Raw genomic sequence first — 22115 nt, forward strand, 5'->3', positions numbered from 1 at the left:
CACATTTTCAGGGTCTAGAATGATTCTCTTTGGGCATCACGGCGGCAGGCTGCTCTGTGTTGTACTTGTTCAGGACCCCAACTGATTTAGAATATTTGGGACCAACAGTGTCATTCCACAGCATGTCAAAGAACACCGGGGTTTCATGTGCTCTTTCGTGCTCTTTCCAACTGCTTGAGTTTTTAATTTCTCCTTAATTGAATTATCTATTGGAGGAAATGGCGCAGCTCCTGGCATCTGGCAGGTAGATGCTTGGTACCTGAATCATGGTCCTTTGTGATACACGAATCAGTTGGCCAGCTTCTCCTCTATGAAGCTTCGAGGATGTGGTTGTGGAGATTGTGGATGACTTCCCTACATCCATGCTGTCTCACACTGGTATTGCAAGCCAGTCATGGTAGTTCCATCCCCTTGACAGTGATTAGTTTGGGGGTGGACAGGCCTAAGCTGTGCAGTACATGGAATGGGAAAGAAATCAGCTTGGAGGGCTCTTGATCCAAGGGGCATGCCTCACCACACACTGCTGTCTTCTTCCTCTGGACGTTTTGTGTCTGAAGTTGATGGCAAAAAAAAAAAAAAAAGAGTTAAAAAGGCCAGCTCCTTGGTAATGTTGCCACTGACTCAACCTTCCCAGGAACCCTCTGGGTTTCACTGTTCCTCGAGATAACACATGACCTTATGGTTCAAGCCACTTCAAATTGTGGTTTCTGTTACTGGAGGCTGAGGGTTTCCTAATATAGATCTATCTGATGAGCCTGGCAATTTCTATGGCCTTTAATTATGTTGCCTGTCTATGACAGGTAATCTTCTATATACATAATAAAATTTCACTAGAAACTACACCGGAGTTTACTTTTTCTAATGGCGTTTTAAGTGACAAATATGTTTTCAGATTTTAAAATTCACCCATTCATGGTGCTTCCAGTGCAAACAATGGATCAGAGGTCTCAGAGGTGAAGACACCAACCATCTCTTTGAGGCTGCCGTGGACACCCCCAGATCACCTCTCCTGCCCCTCCTGGTGCCAAGTTTCTCTTGACAATGACTGTAAGATAGAACTCAATTTTAGAAATGCTAAAATGTGAGAAAATGAGAGTCTTATAACTCAGAAAACTTTTTTAAACGTGGGGAGATGAAAGTTTCTGCTGGCTTTGTGAGTGGCGTGCAGGGGGCGTGGTTTGGGACTGGGAGTGGAAAACAGAGACCGGGGACGAAGGTGACTCGGGGCTGAGGATAGGATGGTCTGGAGTCCAGTTTGGCGACAAATTCTAGAAAATAAGGCGATGCCATCATGAGGATGCTGCACACTCTCCAGGCCCGGCCCTTCCGCACAGGCCCCGCCCGCCCTGTCTGCGGGCCCACTCCGCGACGCCGACCGGCTAGCGCCTCCGCCCCCGAGAGCCCCGGCGGGCGGAGTTGCGGGTGAGGGGAGGGCTGGTTTGCGGGGCGGGGGTCCCGATGACGGCATCGGAGCGCGCCGCACTGGGGATCGAAGCCTGACTGCCTGGCCCGGGACGGCGCTCGCACCCAGGCAGGTGAGTGTGGGCCCGAGAGCGGGTTAGGGGTGAGGACCGGGTGGGTGGAGGGAGGCGCGCTCCCTCCTCGCGCAGGCCTGGGCCTGGTGGCCCTGGGCACTCCTGGGAGACCTGACCTGGCATGAGGAGCCCGGCACCCTTGCTCCCCAGCCTCCTGGAAGCTCTTCCTTGGACTGGCCGGTGCCCTCTTCCCGACATCTGGGGGATGAGGCCGGCATCCCGGGCCTGCATGGAGGGGCGAGCGCCAAGGCTGAGAGAGTCGGGTCCTGATTTGTAATCACTTCTTCCAACTTTCCGGGAGCTCCGTCCCGTCCCCGCCGCCTCCAGCCCCGGCTGCCCTACCCCGGCTCCGGATAGCGCCTGCGGGGTTGTCAGAGCGCCTTCGGAGCGGGAGCGCTGTGCGGAGAGCAGGGGCGCGCGGAAGCCGGGACTGCACCAGGCTCGGAACGCTCACGCGGAGGAGGGGTGCGCGAAGGCCCACACGGTATTGCGAGGCAGAGTTTACCGCTGTGTGCCCAGGGTCGGGAGCCCAATAGGGGCTGGGTGATTGAATTAACGAAAGGTTACTGTGCTGAGAGAGAGGTTAAAGGGTAAAGAATGAAGTGCCGGGGTGGCGGTGGGGGTGAGGAACGCGGTAGGAGGAGGGAGGGCAGGGAAAGTTCCCTGGATGAAGATTATCCATCACTATTTGTTGGGCAGCGTGGGACCTTGTGATGGGCGCTGGTGATAAAGTGCGAAGTGGACCCAGAGGGTCCCTGCCTTCCAGCTCTTGGTCTGGGAGGTCGGGGAGAGAAGCGGGTAGTAACCTGCAGTTGCACTAGAGTGGTCACGGGCGAGTGGAACAGCACTGGGGGTTGTGTGCGTGTCGTGGTGGGGTCACAGAGGAGGGGAGCTTCCGTGGCTCCCTGAAGAAGGTGGGTGCAGCCTGAGCCGGGAGGGATGAGGAGGCTTGGGTAACACCTAGCCGTTGCAGGCAGAGGGAGAAGGCGAGGAAAGGCCTGGGGTGTGGGGAGTGAGTAGTCCAGGGAGGCAGGGCCTGAATTAAGGCTTGTCTTTTTTTTTTTTTCCTTAATATTTTGAATCCCAGGCCGGTCGCGGTGGCTCACGCCTGTAATCCCAGCACTTTGGGAGGCCGAGGCGGGCAGATCACGAGGTCAGGAGATCGAGACCATCCTGGCTAACACAGTGAAACCCCGTCTCTACTAAAAGTACAAAAAAAAAACAAAAATTAGCCTGGCGTCGTGGCGGGCGCCTGTAGTCCCTGCTACCTGGGAGGTTGAGGCAGGAGAATGGCGTGAACCCGGGAGGCGGAGCTTGCAGTGAGCTGAGATCGCGCCACTGCACTCCAGCCTGGGCGACAGAGCAAGACTCCGTCTCAAATAAAAATAAAACAAAACAAAAACAAAAGCAAAAATATTTTGAATCCCAAGGGCAGTGGAGAGCCTTTTTTTGGCGGAGTTGGGGTAAGGCAGGGAGTGAAATAATTACATTTGCATTTTGAGAGCTGCCCCTGAGGCGCAGTGGCTGATGCCTGTAGTCTCCGCGCTTTGGGAGGATCCCTTGAGCCCAGGAGTTCAAGACCAGCCTGGGCAACATAGCTAGACTGTCTCTACAAAATAATAATAATAATAATAAAATTAGCCAGGTACATGTCTGTGGTCCCAGCTACTCTGAAAGCTGAGGTGGGAGGATCACTTGAACCTGGGAAGTCTTGGCTACAGTAAGCAGTGATCATGCCACTGTACTCCAGTCTGGGTGAAAGAGACCCTGTCTCAAGAAGAAAAAGAAAGATGTTCCTGGCTACCCTGCAGGAGGGGACAGGGAGACTGAGACCAGGGGGAAAGCTGCTTAAAGTCATCCTGGCACGATGTCAGTGGCCAGGACCAGGGCTTTAGCAACAGAATGGGAAGCAGCAGGTGAATTTGAGAGATATTTGGGAGAAGGAATTGGCAGAATTTGGTGGTGAGAGCTTGGTCTTGAAGGATCTGTTGACTTTTTTGAAGAAGGTGGGGCAGGGGATGTGAGTGACTTGACACAGAGACTGTGGTAAACCCAGTGGGTGTTAGGGACAGGAGTTCCCTGGTGTGGTGTGGTGCTGTGTGTGTGCGTTCTTCTAGGAGATGGGGCCATAGGGGCCATAGGGAAGAGTGCAGCTGAAACACTGGAGTTCAGGAGTTAGGGCCTTATTTCGCCAGTGCTGAAAGCCATGACATGTTCCTGTGGGGGACTGTATATGTCACGGCCCTTGCAATTTTTGAGCACGAGGTTGGACACGGGGATATTCTGAACTTTGACCACCCTCCCCCAATCCCTCTAAGGTCAGGAGCTGCAGGATCTGGCTCGAGTCCCCTGCAGGGTGAGTACAGCTCCTGGAGTACAAGTGCTGATGGCCAGGGCTTCTCTCTCCACAGGGCCCAGAGCAGTCCTCCCTCAGCATGGGGCTGGAGGCTCAGAGGCTGCCAGGGGCTGAGGAGGCCCCAGTGCGGGTTGCCCTGCGAGTTCGACCACTGCTGCCCAAGGAGCTGCTGCACGGGCATCAGAGCTGCCTGCAGGTGGAGCCAGGGCTTGGCCGCGTCACCCTGGGCCGTGACCGACATTTTGGCTTCCACGTGGTGCTGGCCGAGGATGCCGGGCAGGAGGCCGTGTACCAGGCCTGTGTTCAGCCCCTCCTTGAGGCCTTCTTCGAGGGCTTCAATGCCACTGTCTTTGCCTATGGTCAGACGGGCTCAGGGAAGACGTACACCATGGGGGAGGCCAGTGTGGGTGAGTGACCCTGCTCGTGGCCCTGTGCCCACTTCAAGGAGCCTTAGTTCCTTCCTGGATTTCTGCCCTGTCCTCTTGCTGCTTGTCCCTGTGGAATGTGGGGATGCTGGGGGAGGAAGAGTCGATTTCCTAGACAGAGATCTGTGGCCCAGGCTGGGACCAGCCATGTCTGTGGGCTAGGCAGGGCAGGAAGGAAGGGTCGTTGGAGGTGAGTGGCCTTCTCACCTCCATAGAGATGGTGCCATGCTGCCTGGCTCTGGGGACCTCAGCAGAGGATGGGCACGGGAAGGTGGCGTGTCTCTAGAGGTTGTCAGACTGGCTAGGGAAGGTCAGGAATCTGTGTTCTAGCTGGAGCAGTTGGGAACGGGGACTGTGTGTCCTGGAAGAGGCTGCTTTGGATGCTGTACAGCAGGGCTGCAAGGTGCTTCAGCCAGACTCTGGAGCAGTTTCGAGAAAGATCCTTTGGGCCAACTGAAGGAAGTGTCCCCTTTTAAGTAACACAAGCTGCTTTCTCTCGGGTTACTGCCTTGCTCTGCTCCCTTCACTATAGCAGACTACCATAGACTGGGTGGCTCTTCAACAGATATTTATTCCTCACGGTTCTGGAGGCTGGGAAGTTTAAGATGAAGGCACCAGCAGATTGAAGGGTCTTCTTCCTCACAGACAGCCGCTTTCTCTCTCTAAACTCACATGGTAGAACACAGAAGGGGTCTCTCTCAGCTCTCTTTTATAAGGGAACTAATCCCATTTATGCAGGCTCCCCCCATCCACTTCCCAAAGCCCTCACTTCCATCATATTGGGGGTGAGGATTTCTACATGTGAATTTTGGGGAGCATAAACAAATTCAGACCATAGCAGCTACAGAAACATACTTTGTTGTAAAAAAAAAATTAGGAAAATACAGCAAAACACATGCACGAAATAAAATGTACTTGATAATTGCCTTTCAGAAATCCCCTGCCCTGTTAGCCTTCCAGTTTCTTTCTCTGGGAAAATTATTTTACTTTTCAAAAATGGGATTATATTATACACATTCTTTTGTGTCCTGTTTGATTTTCTTAACAATGTATCATTGGCCAGGCACAGTGGCTCACGCCTGTCATCCCAGCACTTTGGGAGGCGGAGGCGGGTGGATCACCTGAGGTCAGGAGTTCGAGACCAGCCTAGCCAACATGGCAAAACCCCATCTCTACTAAAAATACAAAAACTGAGCCGGGCACGGTGGCTCATGCCTGTAATCTCAGCACTTTGGGAGGCCAAGGTGGGCGGATCATGAGGTCAGGAGATCGAGACCATCCTGGCCAATATGGTGAAACCCCGTCTCTACTAAAATACAAAAAATTAGCTGGGCATGGTGGTGCATGCCTGTAGTCCCAGCTACTTGGGAGGCTGAGGCAGGGGAATTGCTTGAACCTGGGAGGCGGAGGTTGCAGTGAGCTGAGATCTCGCCACGGCACTCCAGCCTGGTGACAGAGCAAGATTCCATCTCAAAAACAAAAAACAAACCAAAAAAAATGACCAGGCATGGTGGTGGGGTTCTGTAATCCCAGCTACTCAGGAGGCTGAGGAAGGAGGATTCCTTGAACCCAGGAGGCAGAAGTTGCAGTGAGCCGAGATTGCTTCACTGCATTCCAGCCTGGGCAACAGAGCAAGACTCCATTTCAAAAACACAACAAGAAAAAAACAATGTATCATGAACATTTCTCTGTATCATTAAATATTCTTCAATCTAACTTTTTAGGCCAGGCACAGGGGCTCACACATGTAATCCCATCACTTCGGGAGACTGAGCTGGGAGGACTGCTTGGGCACAGGAGTTGGGAGACCAGCCTGGGCAACACAGCAAGACCCTGTCTCTACCAAAAAAAAATCTAACTTTTTAATGGCTACCTGGCATTCCATTGTGAATATAAAATAGTTGGTCAGGTGCGGTGGCTCATGCCTGTAATCCCAGCACTTTGGGTGGCCAAGGCTGGCAGATCACGAGGTCAGGAGTTCGAGACCAGCCTGGCCACCATGGTGAAACACCATCTCTACTAAAAATACAAAAATTAGCTGGGCATGGTGGCAGATGCCTGTAATCCCAGCTACTCAGGAGGCTGAGGCAGGAGAATCACTTGAAACCGGAAGGTGGAGGTTGCAGTGAGCCGAGATCAAGCCACTGCACTCCAGCTTGGGCAACAAGAGCAAAACTCTGTCTCAAAAAAAAAAAAAAGTTGATTTGGCCAGATCTCCTATTGGATCTTCGGATGGACACTTAGGATGTTTGCATTTTTTGAAGTCATGAGGAAGAGTGCTGTTCTGAACTTCCTCTGATTATTTCCTTGGGATAAATTTAGGAGGCCCTTTAGATAACTGAGCATGGATTAGGAGTAATCAAGGCAAGGTTATTTGATAATCTGTTGAGGATGCAGTGAAGGGGATGCTTACATCATGAAAGGGGTTTATTGAATCAGGAGAGGTTGCTTCCAGCTCTTAAATTTTATAATTCTGCCTGACCACGCTGGATCATGGCCTAGCTCAGGCCACCTGTCCCATCCTGGCCTCGGCCACTGCTTTCTCCATCCTAGAGCACCATCCTCCACCTCTGGCAGGGGCCTATGAGCTTGCGGGCCTGGGGGCCATGGGCCATGTCCGGCTGAAGTGGCAGGAGGCCCTGCGGTGTCTCCCCAGCCTCCCTCCTTGAGGATGAGCAGGGCATTGTCCCGAGGGCCATGGCCGAGGCCTTCAAGCTCATCGATGAGAACGACCTGCTTGACTGTCTGGTACATGTGTCCTACCTGGAAGTGTACAAGGAGGAGTTCCGAGACCTGCTCGAGGTGGGCACTGCCAGCCGTGACATCCAGCTCCGGGAAGATGAGCGCGGGAATGTTGGTGAGGAACTCTGGGGTCCTCCACTGACGGAGAGGGGCTTAGGGAGGCTTCACCTGCTTGGAGTGGGGTGCTTACCTGTCTGGGAATGGCAACTCCTCATGGAAAACCCAAGCCCTGGGAGGTTTTGCTTTAGCTTCCTGCCTCCACTGAGTTCAGTACATGCTTCTATACCCAGAATGAGAGGCACTGAGGTGGGCCAGTGGGAAGCTGGAGCCCCTCAAGCCCGAACTAGGAAGGGCAGTACCCCGTGGGCATGGGGAGGGAGCAGTGGGTCAGGAAGGGCAGGTTTGGGGCTAGTTCTGCTCTACCTGCCTTCCTGGCTGGTCAGTCTGGCGGCCCCTGCCCTGGGGCTCACGGCCTTCTGTGCCCGCAGTGCTGTGCGGGGTGAAGGAGGTGGACGTGGAGGGCCTGGATGAGGTGCTGAGCCTCCTGGAGATGGGCAACGCGGCGCGGCACACGGGAGCCACGCACCTCAACCACCTGTCTAGCCGGTCACACACGGTCTTCACCGTGACCCTGGAGCAGCGGGGGCGCGCCCCCAGCCGCCTGCCCCGCCCCGCCCCGGGCCAGCTGCTCGTCTCCAAGTTCCACTTCGTGGACCTGGCGGGCTCAGAGAGGGTGCTCAAGACGGGCAGCACCGGCGAGCGGCTCAAGGAGAGCATCCAGATCAACAGCAGCCTCCTGGCGCTGGGCAACGTCATCAGCGCCCTGGGGGACCCTCAGCGCCGGGGCAGCCACATCCCCTACCGCGACTCCAAGATCACCCGGTGAGCTGCCCACTGGCTCCTGTGTGGCCTGGGGGCCGGGGAGGCGGGGAGTGTCCAGCACGCCAGTGGGGGTGGAAGCCCGGGCACTCCGAGGTCTCCAGCCCACGGGGAACCGCGCCAGGAGCCGGTCCCGGGTCTGGCCCGCTGGCCCTGGGCCTGGAGCTTCGGGGCCCCTGAGAGCCTCCCCCTCGCGCCCTCAGGATCCTCAAAGACTCGCTGGGTGGGAACGCCAAGACGGTGATGATCGCCTGCGTCAGCCCTTCCTCCTCCGACTTCGACGAGACCCTCAACACCCTCAACTACGCCAGCCGCGCCCAGAACATCCGCAACCGCGCCACGGTCAACTGGCGGCCCGAGGCCGAGCGGCCACCCGAAGAGGCGGCGAGCGGCGCGCGGGGTCCGCCACGGCACCGCTCCGAGACCCGCATCATCCACCGCGGCCGGCGCGCCCCGGGCCCAGCCACCGCCTCCGCGGCGGCCGCCATGCGCCTGGGCGCCGAGTGCGCGCGCTACCGGGCCTGCACCGACGCCGCCTACAGCCTCCTGCGCGAGCTGCAGGCCGAGCCCGGGCTGCCCGGCGCCGCCGCCCGCAAGGTGCGCGACTGGCTGTGCGCAGTCGAGGGCGAGCGCAGCGCCCTGAGCTCCGCCTCCGGGCCCGACAGCGGCATCGAGAGCGCCTCCGTCGAGGACCAGGCGGCGCAGGGGGCCGGCGGGCGAAAGGTAGCCAAGGGACAGGTTGTGGTTGTGGGCAGTGGGGAGTGGTGGAGAGGAAGGAAGAGGGTCTTCAGACAGCAGCTGCGCCCCTGCCTCCTGCCCATTAGCAGGGCATATTCGGGATTCGGTCACTTCTGCTGATTACCGTGGTCACTTCCTTAACTTCACCGAGCCTCAGGTCTCCAGCTGTAAAATAGGGATAACCGTAGGACTTACCCCATCTCTTAGTGGGGGTGTTGTAAGGGCTGAGGGTGTCACATGTGCCTAGCATGCCGGTGAAGACGCAGTAAATTGTTCCTAATAATAGTGGTGACATTATTAATACAAATACGATGGATAATTACAAGAGATGACCCAAATGGCTTGCAGAGGGCACCCAGGCCAGCTGGGGTCTGGGGTGCCCTCCCACCAGTGGGTCTGGAGTTCCCACTGCAGGCAGGGCTTGGAAGAGTAGGTAGAAAGCAGGGCTAGACAAGAAGAGGCCGGGTGTCCAGCTCGCCCTGTCAACCCCCGCCCCTGAAGCCCCTCTCCCTGCCCTATAGGAGGATGAGGGGGCGCAGCAGCTGCTGACCCTGCAGAACCAGGTGGCGCGGCTGGAGGAGGAGAACCGAGACTTTCTGGCTGCGCTGGAGGACGCCATGGAGCAGTACAAACTGCAGGTGCAGCGCCCGCTTGACAGTGCGGGGAAGGCTTCCCAGAGGAGGATGGAGGGAAGCCAGAGTTGAGTTTCTCAGGATGGGAGGGAGTTAGGGTAGGGTACTGCGGGGTAGGGGTGTAGAGTCAGGAGGTGCACATGAGCGAAAGTGTGGAGGTGAGCATCACAACAGCGCAGGTGGGTGTGCAGGACCGCCAGGCAGGGCAGCTTTGCTGGGTGGTGTGAGCTTGGACGGGAGAGGGGACTGGAGGGGCAGCAGCGGGGGACCTTGGAGCCGGGCGTAACCAGGTCAGCATTGCTCCTGGCGCCCTCTGGTGGCGGCGGTTGGAGGTGGCGGTCTGGCAGGATAGGAGTGTGATGGGAGCTGTGGGGTGAGTTTGAGTCTGAACTCCTGCAGAGTTGTTGGGGTCGGGAGAGGAGGAGAGGAGTATTTGGCATTCCTCAGTTTCAGCCCAGAGACGGTGGAGTGGCCTCAGACCTGTTCCTCAGTTTCCTACACTCCTGCCTGTTGGGGCATTCATGCCCCCTCGGCACCTGGACCATGTCTTGCAGAGCGACCGGCTGCGTGAGCAGCAGGAGGAGATGGTGGAACTGCGGCTGCGGTTAGAGCTGGTGCGGCCTGGCTGGGGGGGCCCGGGGCTCCTGAATGGCCTGCCTCCCGGGTCCTTTGTGCCTCGACCTCATACAGCCCCCCTGGGGGGTGCCCACGCCCATATGCTGAGCATGGTGCCCCCTGCCTGCCTCCCTGGAGATGAAGTTGGCTCTGAGCAGAGGGGAGAGGTGAGAAGAGGGCAAGGCTGGGTGTCTGTGGGCCCTGCTGGACTGGTCAAGCTCGGGGCAGGGGAAGGGGGCACTGGGGCACGTGTCCCCCACTCATCCTTTCATGGGACTGGCTGTGAGATGCGAGAGGCTGCTTTCAGCTGTCCCCAGAGGAAGAGCCAAGATTTGAATGACTCTGGGCCTCTCAGAAGCATCCAGTGCCATCGGGCATCCCTGGGGTAGCTAAAGATCGCTTGGAATGAGGAGGTTACAGAGGGGGTTCTGGCTTCTGGCACCAGGTGGAAACCTTGCAGACTTCTGCAGATGGAGAGCTCATCACCTTTCAGACCACCCCCTCTGTCTTTGGATGGCTTTCTTTGCAAGTTCACTTTTCCACGTGGGGAACCTTGTGTGGACAAAGGTTACTCCTGCTCTGCCTGAAAGTTCTGGGTCCTCTGGGGCTTTTAGGCCTGGGTCATCTCAGCTCTCAAAGCTAGGGGTTGGCAGAAGTCTCGTGTTCACCCATCACTCTGGCAGGGAATTGTTGGTGAGATAGGACTTGGGTGCAGATGACCTGTACACAAGGTAGAAAGGGCAGATTGTCACCTGAGGAGTACCAGGTATCATGGGAGCCAAAGCAGGCAGGAGGGGAGGGGAGGGAGGAAGCTGTCACCCCAGCTTGAGATTCAAAAGGCTGCCAGAGGGGTCATTTGAGCTGGATCGTGAAGGTAAGGCCGGGCTTGAGGAGGCAGAGATATGAGGAGGGCAGGCAAGATGGGGTATACCGCAGGGAGGATGACTTGGGATGGGAAATGGTTCACTCCCCTAGCAGGTGACAAATGGCAGGGAGGCTGGAGCTGAGTTGCTGACTGAGGTGAACAGGCTGGGAAGTGGCTCTTCAGCTGCTTCAGAGGAGGAAGAGGAGGAGGAGCCGCCCAGGCGGACCTTACACCTGCGCAGGTGAGCGGGACCCATTGCCCCCACCTGACAAGGGCCTGCTCAGGGCCCAGGGCTAGGCAGGCTGGGGATCCCACCGTCTCCTCTCCTGACAGCAGTGGGGAAGCCTCTGGGTCCTAGAATGCCCTCATGTTGCCCTGGCCAGCCCTTGGGGGAGAGCTGTGGGGCTCTGAGCCGAAAGGTCTCACTGGAGCGAGTGTGATACAGGATGGGCCCAGGCCTCCTGACTTCAGCCTCCAGGGTGGCCCTCTATGCCCCCAGCTGCCCTGTACCTCCTAAAACTCTGCCCCTGGACTCCTGATTCTGCCAGACTCACATCCTGGGTTTATATTGACCCTGGGAGGTGGAAGACCCGGTGGCCTCTCTTCCTCCCTCCAGGCCTGGGGGTGGCTAGGCTGGGGCAGGGGCTGGGGAGGAGCACGGCCTCTTGCTTCTGTCCTCCAGAAATGGGATCAGCAACTGCAGTCAGAGGGTGGGGGCCTGCCCAGGGAGTCTGCCAGAGAGGAAGGGCCCAGAGCTTTGCCTTGAAGAGTTGGATGCAGCCGTTCCAGGGTCCAGAGGTAAGCTGGGTGGGGTGCAGAGAGGGCCTCCTCCCCATTGCCCCTCCACGGTCCTGGGCCAGCCACCTTGGGACAGTCCCACCCACCATCCCTGGCAGCCCCTGCCCTCCACTCCTCTGTCTCCCCCACTGTCAGTTGGGGCAGCAACCTTGACAGGCTGCCTATTGCAGCAGTTGATGGGAGCAAGGCCCGGGTTCAGGCCCGCCAGGTCCCCTCTGCCACGGCCTCAGAGCGGCGGCTGGCCCAGGCCCAGCAGAAGATCCGGGAGCTGGCTATTAACATCCGCATGAAGGAGGAGCTCATTGGCGAGCTGGTCCGCACAGGTGAGGGGTGGGCATCAGGTGGGCCTCTCACCCGAGGGGGACTTCTCATCGTTACTTCTGCACTGTTCTAGAGGGATTTCAACAATGAGGTGATTAGGAGCAGGGGCCGGATGGCCTAGGTTTGATACTCAGCCCAGCCTCTTCCAGCTGTGTGACCCTGAGCAAGTAGCATAACCCCTCCGTGCCTGTTTTCTCATCTCTAAAATGGGGATAGTCATTGTACCTACTGAATAGGGGTATTGTGAGGGTGAAGTGAGTTAATTCAGGTGAAGTGCTTGGAATAGCTCTTAGTAAGCAGTACTTCTTTTTTCTTCTTTTTCTTTTTTTTTTCTATTTTTGAGACAGAGTTTCACTCTTGTCGCCCAGGCTGGAGTGCAATGGTGCGATCTTGGCTCACTGCAACCTCTGCCTCCCGGGTTCAAGCGATTCTCCTGCCTCAGCCTCCCGAGTAGCTGGGATTATAGGCGCCCACCACCACACCCAGCTAATTTTTTTTTTTTTTTTTTTTTGGTATTTTTAGTTGAGATGGGGTTTCACCATGTTGGCCAGGCTGGTGTTGAACTCCTGACCTCAGGTGATCCACCCGCCTCGGCCTCCAAAAGTGCTGGGATTACAGGCATGAGCCACTACCCCCAGCACTTCTTATTTATCAAGTGCCTGCAATGTTTCAGCCATTGTGCTGGGCAAAGTATCTCTCAGTCCTGGGGAGCACACAGTGAGTGTCATGGAGGACTGAGTGTCTCCAAATTGTGTTATGTCTATGACTGGTGATATGAGTGAAGGAGGGGACAGGGGGTAATTTTAGGTGGTGGCCAGTGGAGCGTTTTTATTTTAATAGTTAATGAATTTGTTACCAAATTCATCATAAATATTTTCAACCAGACATGAGACGAGTACCATGGCTCCCGTATACCCATCCTCCAGACTTAGTAGTTACCAAGATTTTTCCACAATTGTTTTACCTCTCCCTTTTTTCTTTGCTGAATATTTTGAAGGACATGCCAGACTTCATGTCCTTTCTTCCCTATACCTCCCAGTGTGCTGCTTTAAAAATATGAACTTTTTTTTTTAACCTAACTGTAATATCATCAGAACACCTAATGAAACTAATGTCCTCTTTTTTTTTTTTTTTCTGAGACGGAGTCTCACTCTGTCACCAAGCTGCAGTGCAGTGGCACGATCTTGGCTCACTGCAACCTCTGCCTCCCGAGTTCAAGTGATTCTCCTGCTTCAGCCTCCCGAGTAGCTGGGACTACAGGCGCATGCCAACACAACCAGCTAATTTTTGTATTTTTAGTAGAGACGGGGTTTCACCATGTTGGCCAGGATGGTCTCGATCTCTTGACCTCGTGATCCGCCCACCTCAGCCTCCCAAAGTACTGGGATTACAGGCGTGAGCCACCGCGCCCGGCACAGTTCTCTTAATGACCTCTTAATGTCCTCTTAATGACCAGAGCATAAGCACATTCTCTCCATTATCAGCAGTGTCTGTTTATAGCTAGATTGCTTGAATCAGGCTCCAAACTTGTCCCACACACACATCATACAGTCGTCACTTGATATCTATGTGGGATTGGTTCCAGGACCCCATGAATGCCAAAATCTGTGGATGCTCAAAAAAGGTTTAGTAAATAATGTGGTATAGTATTTGCAGTAACTGACCCACATCTTCCTTTAAATCACTTTAAATCATCTCTAGATTTCTTATAATACCTAATACAATGTAAAAGCTGGGTAAATAGTTGTTATACTGTATTGTTTAGGGAATGATGACAAGAAAAATCTGTACATGGTCAGTACAGATGCAGCCATTTATTTAGAAAAATATAATTTCCATCCATGGTTGGTTGAACCCGTGGGTGTGGAACCCACAGATGCAGAGGGCCGACTGTATTTGTTTCTGAGGTCTCTGACGTCTCCCTTCTCTCAGTCATCCTGCAGAATGTCCCAAACCCCACATGTTTGGGGTTTGTCTGTTTGCTTTTTTATGGTGCCATTTAGCTCATTCTTTTGTCCTCCAGATTTCCTGGAAATGAAAGTTAGTGCTAAAGGCTTAATTATATACAGGTTCAGGTTATATATTTATTTTAGAATGCATTTGGTAACAATAAAACTAATTTGTAATTTCCTTGGGTCGCCGCAGTGGATGAGGCTCATTTAAAAGATGAGTTTAGGCTGGGTGCGGTGGCGCACGCCTGTAATCCCAGGTGTGGTAGCGGGTGCCTATAATCCCAGCTACTTGGGAGGCTGAGGCAGCAGAATCACTTGAATCTGGGAGGCGGAGGTTGCAGTAAGCCAAGATTGCGCCATTGCACTCCAGCCTGGGCAAAAAGAGCAAAACTCCGTCTCAATAAATAAATAAAGAGTTGATTTGAAGAAAAATATTAAGTAAACTGTGGTACTGGTGGTGCAAAGCCTTGGTGAAACCCACACAGGTGTCCAAGGGCTGGGAAACCTCCCAGGGGGACAAACAGCCGGCCCTCTCGGTGGAGCAGGGCTGCCTGTGCTGACACATTCCCACTTTCTTCCAGGAAAGGCAGCTCAGGCCCTAAACCGCCAGCACAGCCAGCGTATCCGGGAGCTGGAGCAGGAGGCAGAGCGGGTGCGGGCCGAGCTGAGTGAAGGCCAGAGGCAGCTGCGGGAGCTCGAGGGCAAGGAGCCCCAGGATGCTGGCGAGCGGTCTCGGATCCAGGAGTTCCGCAGGAGGGTCGCTGCGGCCCAGAGCCAGGTGCAGGTTAGTCTCGGGGCCTCAGGGTAGGGTGCTGGGGTGACTCCTGCCTCCTAGGCTGCCATCTTTGGGACCAGGACATGTGGGCTCTGAGGCCCAAGTTCACTGTGGAACCTTGTGCTCCAGCCCTGGCCCCCCAGGGTGAGGCTGGTATTGTATAGAAGCCGGGGCTCCACCCAGCTTTACACACAGTAGAGGCAGGGGGCAGGTCCTGCCTGAAGACCACCTGGGAGAGCAACGAGAGGGTGAAGGGTGGGTGTCTAAAGAAACCTACCCTGCAGTGTGCAGTCCTCTGTACCCCGGTCCCCCTTTCAGCTCTCCATTCGCTTACCCCTCCATCCCATCTTCCCTTGTCTGTCACCCGTTGGTCCATGTGTCCGTCAAACCCATGCATCAGTTTAGTCTTTGAGACAGTCTCACTCTGTTGCCCAGGCTGGAGTACAGTGCCACCATCCTGGCTCACTGCAACCTCTGCCTCCTGGGTTCAAGTGATTCTCCTGTCTCAGCCTCCTGAGTAGCTGGGATTACAGGCATGCCACCACGCCCAGCTGATTTTGTATTTTTAGTAGAGACAGGGTTTCACCATGGTAGCCATGCTGGTCTTGAACTCCTGACCTCAGGTGATCCGCCCACCTGGGCCTCCCAAAGTGCTGGGATTATAGGTGTGAACCACCAGGCCTAGCTGGTTTAGCCTTTCATCAGTGGATTGACCACCTGTCCATTTATCCACAGGTGCATCCACCCCTTCCATCCTCTTTTGTTAATTCAAACATTCTCTGTCTGTTTTAGTTTGCTACAGCTGCCATAGCAAACTTCCATAGACTAGGGGGATTTAAACGACAGAAGTTTAGTTTCTCCCAGCTCTGGAGGCTGTCAGTCCCAGGTCAAGGTGTCCACAGGTCTGGTTTCCCCTGAGGCCTCACTCCTTGGCGTGCAGACGGCCACCTCCTGGCTGTGTCTTTACACGGCCTTTCCCCTGTCTGCTTGCAGCCCTGGTATCTCTTCTTCTTGCCATGAGGACCTTGGTCATATTGGATTAGGGCCCACCCTAATGTCCTCATTTAAACGAATCGCCTCTCTAAAGACCTTCTTACCAAACGCAGTCATATTCTGAGGTGCTGGGGGTTAGGGCTTTCGTATAGGAATTTTGAGGAAACACAATTCAGCCCATAATGGTCGCCATCCTATTGTTTTTATTTTTTATTTTTTGAGATGGAGTCTTACTCTGTTGCCCAGGCCGGAGTGCAGTGGCACGATCTCAGCTCACTGCAACCTCTGCCTCCCAGGTTCAAGTGATTCTCCTGCCTCAGCCTCCTGAGTAGCTGGGATTAGAGGCACGTGCCACCACACCCAGCTAATTTTTGTATTTTTAGTAGAGACAGGGTTTCACTATGTTGGCCAGGTTGGTCTCAAACTCCTGACCACAAGTGATCCGCCCGCCTCGGCCTCCCAAAGTGCTGGGATGACAGACACGAGCCACCGCACCCGGCCTGTGTTATTATTATTGGTCTATCACCCATCTACCTGTTTGCCCTCTATCTGTCACTGTCCATTTATGAGTCCTTTGGTCCTGCCTGCCCTTGTTGAGTGCCCAGCACTATGGCAGGCTCGCAGTAGCCCCGTGCATGGCCCAGTGAAGACTGTGTGGGTCTCAGGTGCTGAAGGAGAAGAAGCAGGCCACGGAGCGGCTGGTATCACTGTCAGCCCAGAGTGAGAAGCGACTGCAGGAGCTTGAGCGGAACGTGCAGCTCATGCGGCAGCAGCAGGGACAGCTGCAGAGGCGGCTTCGCGAGGAGACGGAGCAGAAGCGGCGCCTGGAGGCAGAGATGAGCAAGCGGCAGCACCGTGTCAAGGTCAGGCTCACGGCAGGGCAGGGACCCTCTGTCCAGGCCCAGTAGGCTGAGCTGGCGGCCCAGCCAGGGGAGCCCAGGCAGGGTTTGCCACCCACAGCCACGTGACCTTAGAAAGCAGGTCACTTAGCCTGAGTCTGTTTTTTCATCTGAAAATGTAGAATGTTACAGGAAACTCAAGGCCAGGGTGAGATTTCAGTGAGATGAGGTATATGAGGTGACTGGCATCTCGTGGGGCTTATTTCTAAGTGTTTGCGTCTATTTGCCGGTCTCCAGGGAGATTTGTGTGGGATGGGTCTGGGGGACACTTCGCAGGGCCCTCTTGGGAGTGGGCAGGCACTCCTGGGGGCTTTGGGATCGGTGGCGGGCTCTGGTAAGATGCTGGCACCATAAACAGCCCTGCCCACTGAGCTCCTCACCCAGGAGCTGGAGCTGAAGCACGAGCAGCAGCAGAAGATCCTGAAGATTAAGACGGAAGAGATCGCGGCCTTCCAGAGGAAGAGGCGCAGTGGCAGCAACGGCTCTGTGGTCAGCCTGGAACAGCAGCAGGTGGGGCCAGGCTGTGTCCGCACCCAGGGCTCCCCTGGGGGCTGGCTGGTGGGTGCACCTTTCTCCCCAGTGAACCTTGAGTGGCGGCTGACACAGCCAGAGGTGGGCCCTGAGTTCCCTCCCTCCCCCCCTGCTTTTCCTTAGAAGATTGAGGAGCAGAAGAAGTGGCTGGACCAGGAGATGGAGAAGGTGCTGCAGCAGCGGCGGGCGCTGGAGGAGCTGGGGGAGGAGCTCCACAAGCGGGAGGCCATCCTGGCCAAGAAGGAGGCCCTGATGCAGGAGAAGACGGGGCTGGAGAGCAAGCGCCTGAGGTCCAGCCAGGTGAGGCCCTGCCAGGTGAGACCCAGCCAGGAGAGATCTTGCCAGGTAAGGTCCTGCCAAGTAAGTTTCTGCCAGGTGAGGTCTAGCAAAGTGAGGTCCCTCCAAGTGATAAACCTGCCAGGTGAAGTCCTGCCAGGTGATGTCCCTGCCAGGCGAGGTCTAGACAGGAGAGTGTCTTCTAGGTGGTATCTCTGCCAGGTAAGTTCCAGACAGAGGAAGCTCTGTCCTTCTGGGTTCTATCCTGTGCATCCCCATGAGCTGTAGGGCTTCAGGATATTTATGACACGGTTACAGATGTATGCATAGAAGAGCCTCTCTTAAGTGTCCATCCTCCAATTCATTTCACTCATTAACCCCCTACTCAGGGCCTGTGCAGGAAGAATGAGGAGGCGCAGGTATAGGAAGGAGGTATAGACAAATAGAAAGAGACTTCTCCTGGCATCATTACTCCATCTAGTATAGCAAGGTCAGCTTCTGAGCCACAGCGTCGTCTTCTGTCAGATGGGATCATAATGTTACCATGATGGCTGGAAGGGGATGGCAGTCATTGATGCAGGGCCTGTTCCAGTACAGGGTCTTGGGCCAGACACCCAGTGTCCCAGGCCCGCAGAGGCCAGGAGCCTTGCTCCTGCCAGCACGCATCACTCTGATGTCCAGGAGGATCCAGGGTGCTACTGGATGATCCGTAACTTCCCTCGGCCAGGAGAGCCCTCACTTACTCCCGCATCTGGCTCCCAGAAAGGCCTTTGGGGCTTGGCCAATTCCTATCACTGTCCAGTCCGGTCATCTCAGTGACAGATCATTCCTCCCACCCCTACCCATTGCCTGTTCTTGCCAGGAGGGCCACATCCCTCTGGTCCTTATCCTTCTCTCGCCATCTCTGAGTGCCCCTCTGCAAATGCTCTGGTCCCGTTAGCCCCGCCTCCTGGAGTTTCTGTGAACTAAGTCTGGTCTCCCTGCTGAGCAGGACATTTGGAGTGTTGGTTTCTTGAGGGAAGGACCCAAGTCCTCCTTAGCATCCGGCCCTTTCTGTCACCCCTGTGAGGACAGTGCCTGTTCCTTCTCTAATCCCTGGCGATTCTGCCCCCAGGCCCTCAACGAGGACATCGTGCGAGTGTCCAGCCGGCTGGAGCACCTGGAGAAGGAGCTGTCCGAGAAGAGCGGGCAGCTGCGGCAGGGCAGCGCCCAGAGCCAGCAGCAGATCCGCAGGGAGATCGACAGTCTGCGCCAGGAGAAGGACTCGCTGCTCAAGCAGCGCCTGGAGATCGACAGCAAGCTGCGGCAGGGGAGCCTGCTGTCCCCCGAGGTACCCTGCGGCCCCCTGGCTCAGCCCCTCAGCGTCCGCCCCTGGCTGCCATCGTCTGCCTGTCTGCTTTCCTCAGCCCTTGCTCCAGCTCTCTGCGGGTGCTGGGCGTTGCTGTCAGCAGACCCAAGTTTGTACTGTTAGGTGGAGGTGGGGGCTGGGGAAGGCTAGGGAGGGCTGGCCTGGCCCTTCTGCCCCTGCTTTGGCCTCATTGGCTGGGACACAGGGGCCAGGCCGTGCTGACCTCTCAGCTCCCTTCTGGCTGGAGCCTGGACTCCTGTTCTGTGCTGCATTTGAGTACCTGCCCGCACGTCTCAGCTCCGTGTGTGGATGGAGTGTCAGGCGCATACTCAGTGCACCTCATGCCCACACATCTGTGTTCCCTGAGCAGAGAGAAAGCCTATGTGACTACAGTCATGTGCTGTGTGACATTTCAGTGAATGACAGCTCATACAATGGTGCTCCCAGAAAATTATAATACTGCATTTTTACTGTGCATTTTCTATGTTTAGATACACACTCACCATGGTTAACTGCCTACAGTATTCAGTAGTCACATGCTGTCCAGGCTTGTGGCCTAGGTGTGTGGTGGGCTATACCATCTAGGTTTGTGTGAATACATTCTGATGTTTGCACGATGTCGAAAACGCCTAATGATGCATTTCTCAGAACGTATCCCCATCTGTAGCTTACCCCGCAGACACGGTGGTGCCTCCGTGGCTGCCCCAAACATGCCTTTTGTTTGGTTAGGGTGCTCTGAGCTTCCTGAATGTACATCATTCACAGGGGCTTGCAGTTGAGCAGGCCACCTCTGAGCAGTGTCCCCAGCTCACCCCGGGGTTGGGGCTGTGACAGTGAGCAGGGGGCACCTCTCTCGATGCGCTGACTCTGCCCTTGGGACGAGGGGACCCTTAATGCCCAGTTGTGGCCACGTGTTGGCTGTTGCGTGTCTGCCCAGGACTTCAGTGTTCAAGCAGTGGGTGCTGTTCCTCCACATATGCCCCTGTCCCTGCAGGAGGAACGGACGCTGTTCCAGTTGGATGAGGCCATTGAGGCCCTGGATGCCGCCATTGAGTATAAGAATGAGGCCATCACATGCCGACAGCGGGTGCTTCGGGCCTCAGCCTCGTTGCTGTCCCAGTGTGAGATGAACCTCATGGCCAAGCTCAGCTACCTCTCATCCTCAGAGACCAGAGCCCTCCTCTGCAAGTATTTTGACAAGGTGGGCCACCAGCCCATGGCCCCCCACCTCCTCCTCTGTGGCATGTGTGGGGAGGTGTCTCATGGCAGCTGCTCCAGCGGATATCCCATTTCCTCCCAGACTGGGGGACAGAATCAGGACCAACTCAACTCCAGGGCCGCCTGACCTTAAAGCCTATTTTACTTGTGAAACTAAGACCCAGTTTCCTAGCCCCCCACTTCTGCTCTGATTGGCTAACCTCAGGGTGGTCCATGGCCACAATAGTAGCTCTCAGTAGGGGAAGTTTTTGCCCTTTTGTGACATTTGGCCATGGCTGGAGATACTTTTGGTTGTCACAGCGGTGGGGGTGGAGGCCAGGGATGTTACTAAACATCCTATAACACACAGGACAGGCCCCCACAACCAAGAATTATCTGGTCCCAGATGTCCATAGTGCTGAGGTTGGTCTAGATGAAATCCCACAACTTGAGGCTCTGCCCAGCTCCATAGTGTGTGGCTAGGAAAGGGTTTGTGGCAGAGACAGCAGATAAGGTGAGAGCCAGCTCTGATCGTTGGAAGATAACTAGAGCGCTGCTGAGGTGTCTGAGGCTAAGTCTTGGCTCAGCAGGGAAGACCCTGGTGATTTCTTAGTGCCTTGGTGGCAAGTGTGCCAATACTGTGTCTGTGGTTGAGGATTAGCCTGATGAAGAGGGGTCATGATGAGGGCTGAGCCTGGCTGGGTCTTGGGACAGGTGGTGACGCTCCGAGAGGAGCAGCACCAGCAGCAGATTGCCTTCTCGGAACTGGAGATGCAGCTGGAGGAGCAGCAGAGGCTGGTGTACTGGCTGGAGGTGGCCCTGGAGCGGCAGCGCCTGGAGATGGACCGCCAGCTGACCCTGCAGCAGAAGGAGCACGAGCAGAACATGCAGCTGCTCCTGCAGCAGAGTCGAGGTGAGCAGCCCCGGCTCATGGCTCACAACCCTGGCCCCTCTATCCCCCCCGCCCCCCTCCATCCCCCCCGCCCCCCTTCATCCCCCCCACCTCCGTCTTTCCCCCCCTGCTCCCCCCACCACCCCTGCCACTCACAGCCCCTGCCCCTACAGCCCTGGCAGCCCGGTCCACCGCTCACAACCCCGGCCCCCACCCAGCCCACAGCCCTGGCTACCTGCCCCGCCTGCAGGCCCTCATCACCCTCTCCTCGGCCCTTCCACTCTAGACCACCTCGGTGAAGGGTTAGCAGACAGCAGGAGGCAGTATGAGGCCCGGATTCAAGCTCTGGAGAAGGAACTGGGCCGCTACATGTGGATAAACCAGGAACTGAAACAGAAGCTCGGCGGTGTGAATGCTGTAGGCCACAGCAGGGGTAACTCCTCGTCGCCATCACTGAGCCCTGCCACGCTCTAAAGTCAGGCCTGTTCCCTTTCTTTGGGGACAGCTTAGAGACCACTCTCCCTCGAGCCTTTATTGGCTCAATTCACAGGTTGCTTATTGTGCTGGGGCACTGGGGAGCTAGGGCTTCGGGAAGGTGTTGCCACCTCTGTTTCTGATGAGGACACGTTATTCTCCATGACAGGCGGGGAGAAGAGGAGCCTGTGCTCGGAGGGCAGACAGGCTCCTGGAAATGAAGATGAGCTCCAGCCAGCGCCCGAGCTTCTCTGGCTGTCCCCCCTCACTGAGGGGGCCCCCCGCACCCGGGAGGAGACGCGGGACTTGGTCCACGCTCCCTTACCCTTGACCTGGAAACGTTCGAGCCTGTGTGGCGAGGAGCAGGGGTCCCCCGGGGAACTGAGGCAGCGGGAGGCGGCTGAGCCCCTGGTGGGGCGGGTGCTTCCTGTGGGTGAGGCAAGCCTGCCCTGGAACTGTGGGCCTTTGTCCAAGCCCCGGCGGGAACTGCGACGAGCCAGCCCCGGGATGATTGATGTCCGGAAAAACCCCCTGTAAGCCCTCAGGGCAGACTCTGCCTTGGAGGGAGACTCTGCTGAAAGGGGCAGCTGCCTGTTTTGCTTCTGTGAAGGGCAGTCCTTACCGCACACCCTAAATCCAGGCCCTCATCTCTACACTCATTGGGATCAACAAATTTGGGCCACGGCCCAAAAGAACTGGACCCTCATTTAACAAAATAATATGCAAATTCCCACCACTTACTTCCTTGAAGCTGTGGTACCCAAATTGCCGCCTTGTGTCTTGCTCGAGTCTCAGGACAATTCTGGTTTCAGGCATAAATGGATGTACTTGTAGTTCTGGGGTTTGGCCAAGAATCATCACGAAAGGGTCGG

The 22115-nt window shown here is 55.9% G+C and overlaps 1 protein-coding gene across 3 annotated transcripts; it reads left to right on the forward strand.

The window, feature by feature from the left end:
• The first annotated feature begins 1379 nt into the window (after positions 1–1379).
• On the forward strand, positions 1380–22085 carry KIF7 (kinesin family member 7). 3 transcript variants are annotated; one of them, XM_032174730.2, is made up of 19 exons: positions 1380–1535; positions 3947–4298; positions 6973–7173; positions 7547–7940; positions 8141–8660; positions 9197–9313; positions 9862–10089; positions 10898–11028; positions 11470–11585; positions 11756–11908; positions 14440–14642; positions 16292–16489; positions 16910–17035; positions 17180–17356; positions 18447–18662; positions 19675–19881; positions 20592–20790; positions 21056–21202; positions 21413–22085. In XM_032174730.2, the coding sequence occupies exons 2-19, from the start codon at positions 3971–3973 to the stop codon at positions 21778–21780; spliced, it is 4029 nt and encodes a 1342-aa protein (XP_032030621.1). In that variant the 5' UTR covers positions 1380–1535; positions 3947–3970; the 3' UTR covers positions 21781–22085. The 3 variants fall into 3 exon arrangements, with proteins under 3 accessions (XP_032030621.1, XP_058283434.1, XP_032030622.1); XM_058427451.1 differs by having other exon boundaries at positions 11759–11908; XM_032174731.2 differs by lacking the exon at positions 1380–1535 and adding an exon at positions 1940–2019.
• The last annotated feature ends 30 nt before the right edge of the window (positions 22086–22115 follow it).

The sequence above is a fragment of the Hylobates moloch genome, unplaced genomic scaffold, assembly GCF_009828535.3.
Source record: "Hylobates moloch isolate HMO894 unplaced genomic scaffold, HMol_V3 SCAFFOLD_14, whole genome shotgun sequence".
Taxonomy (NCBI): domain Eukaryota; kingdom Metazoa; phylum Chordata; class Mammalia; order Primates; family Hylobatidae; genus Hylobates; species Hylobates moloch.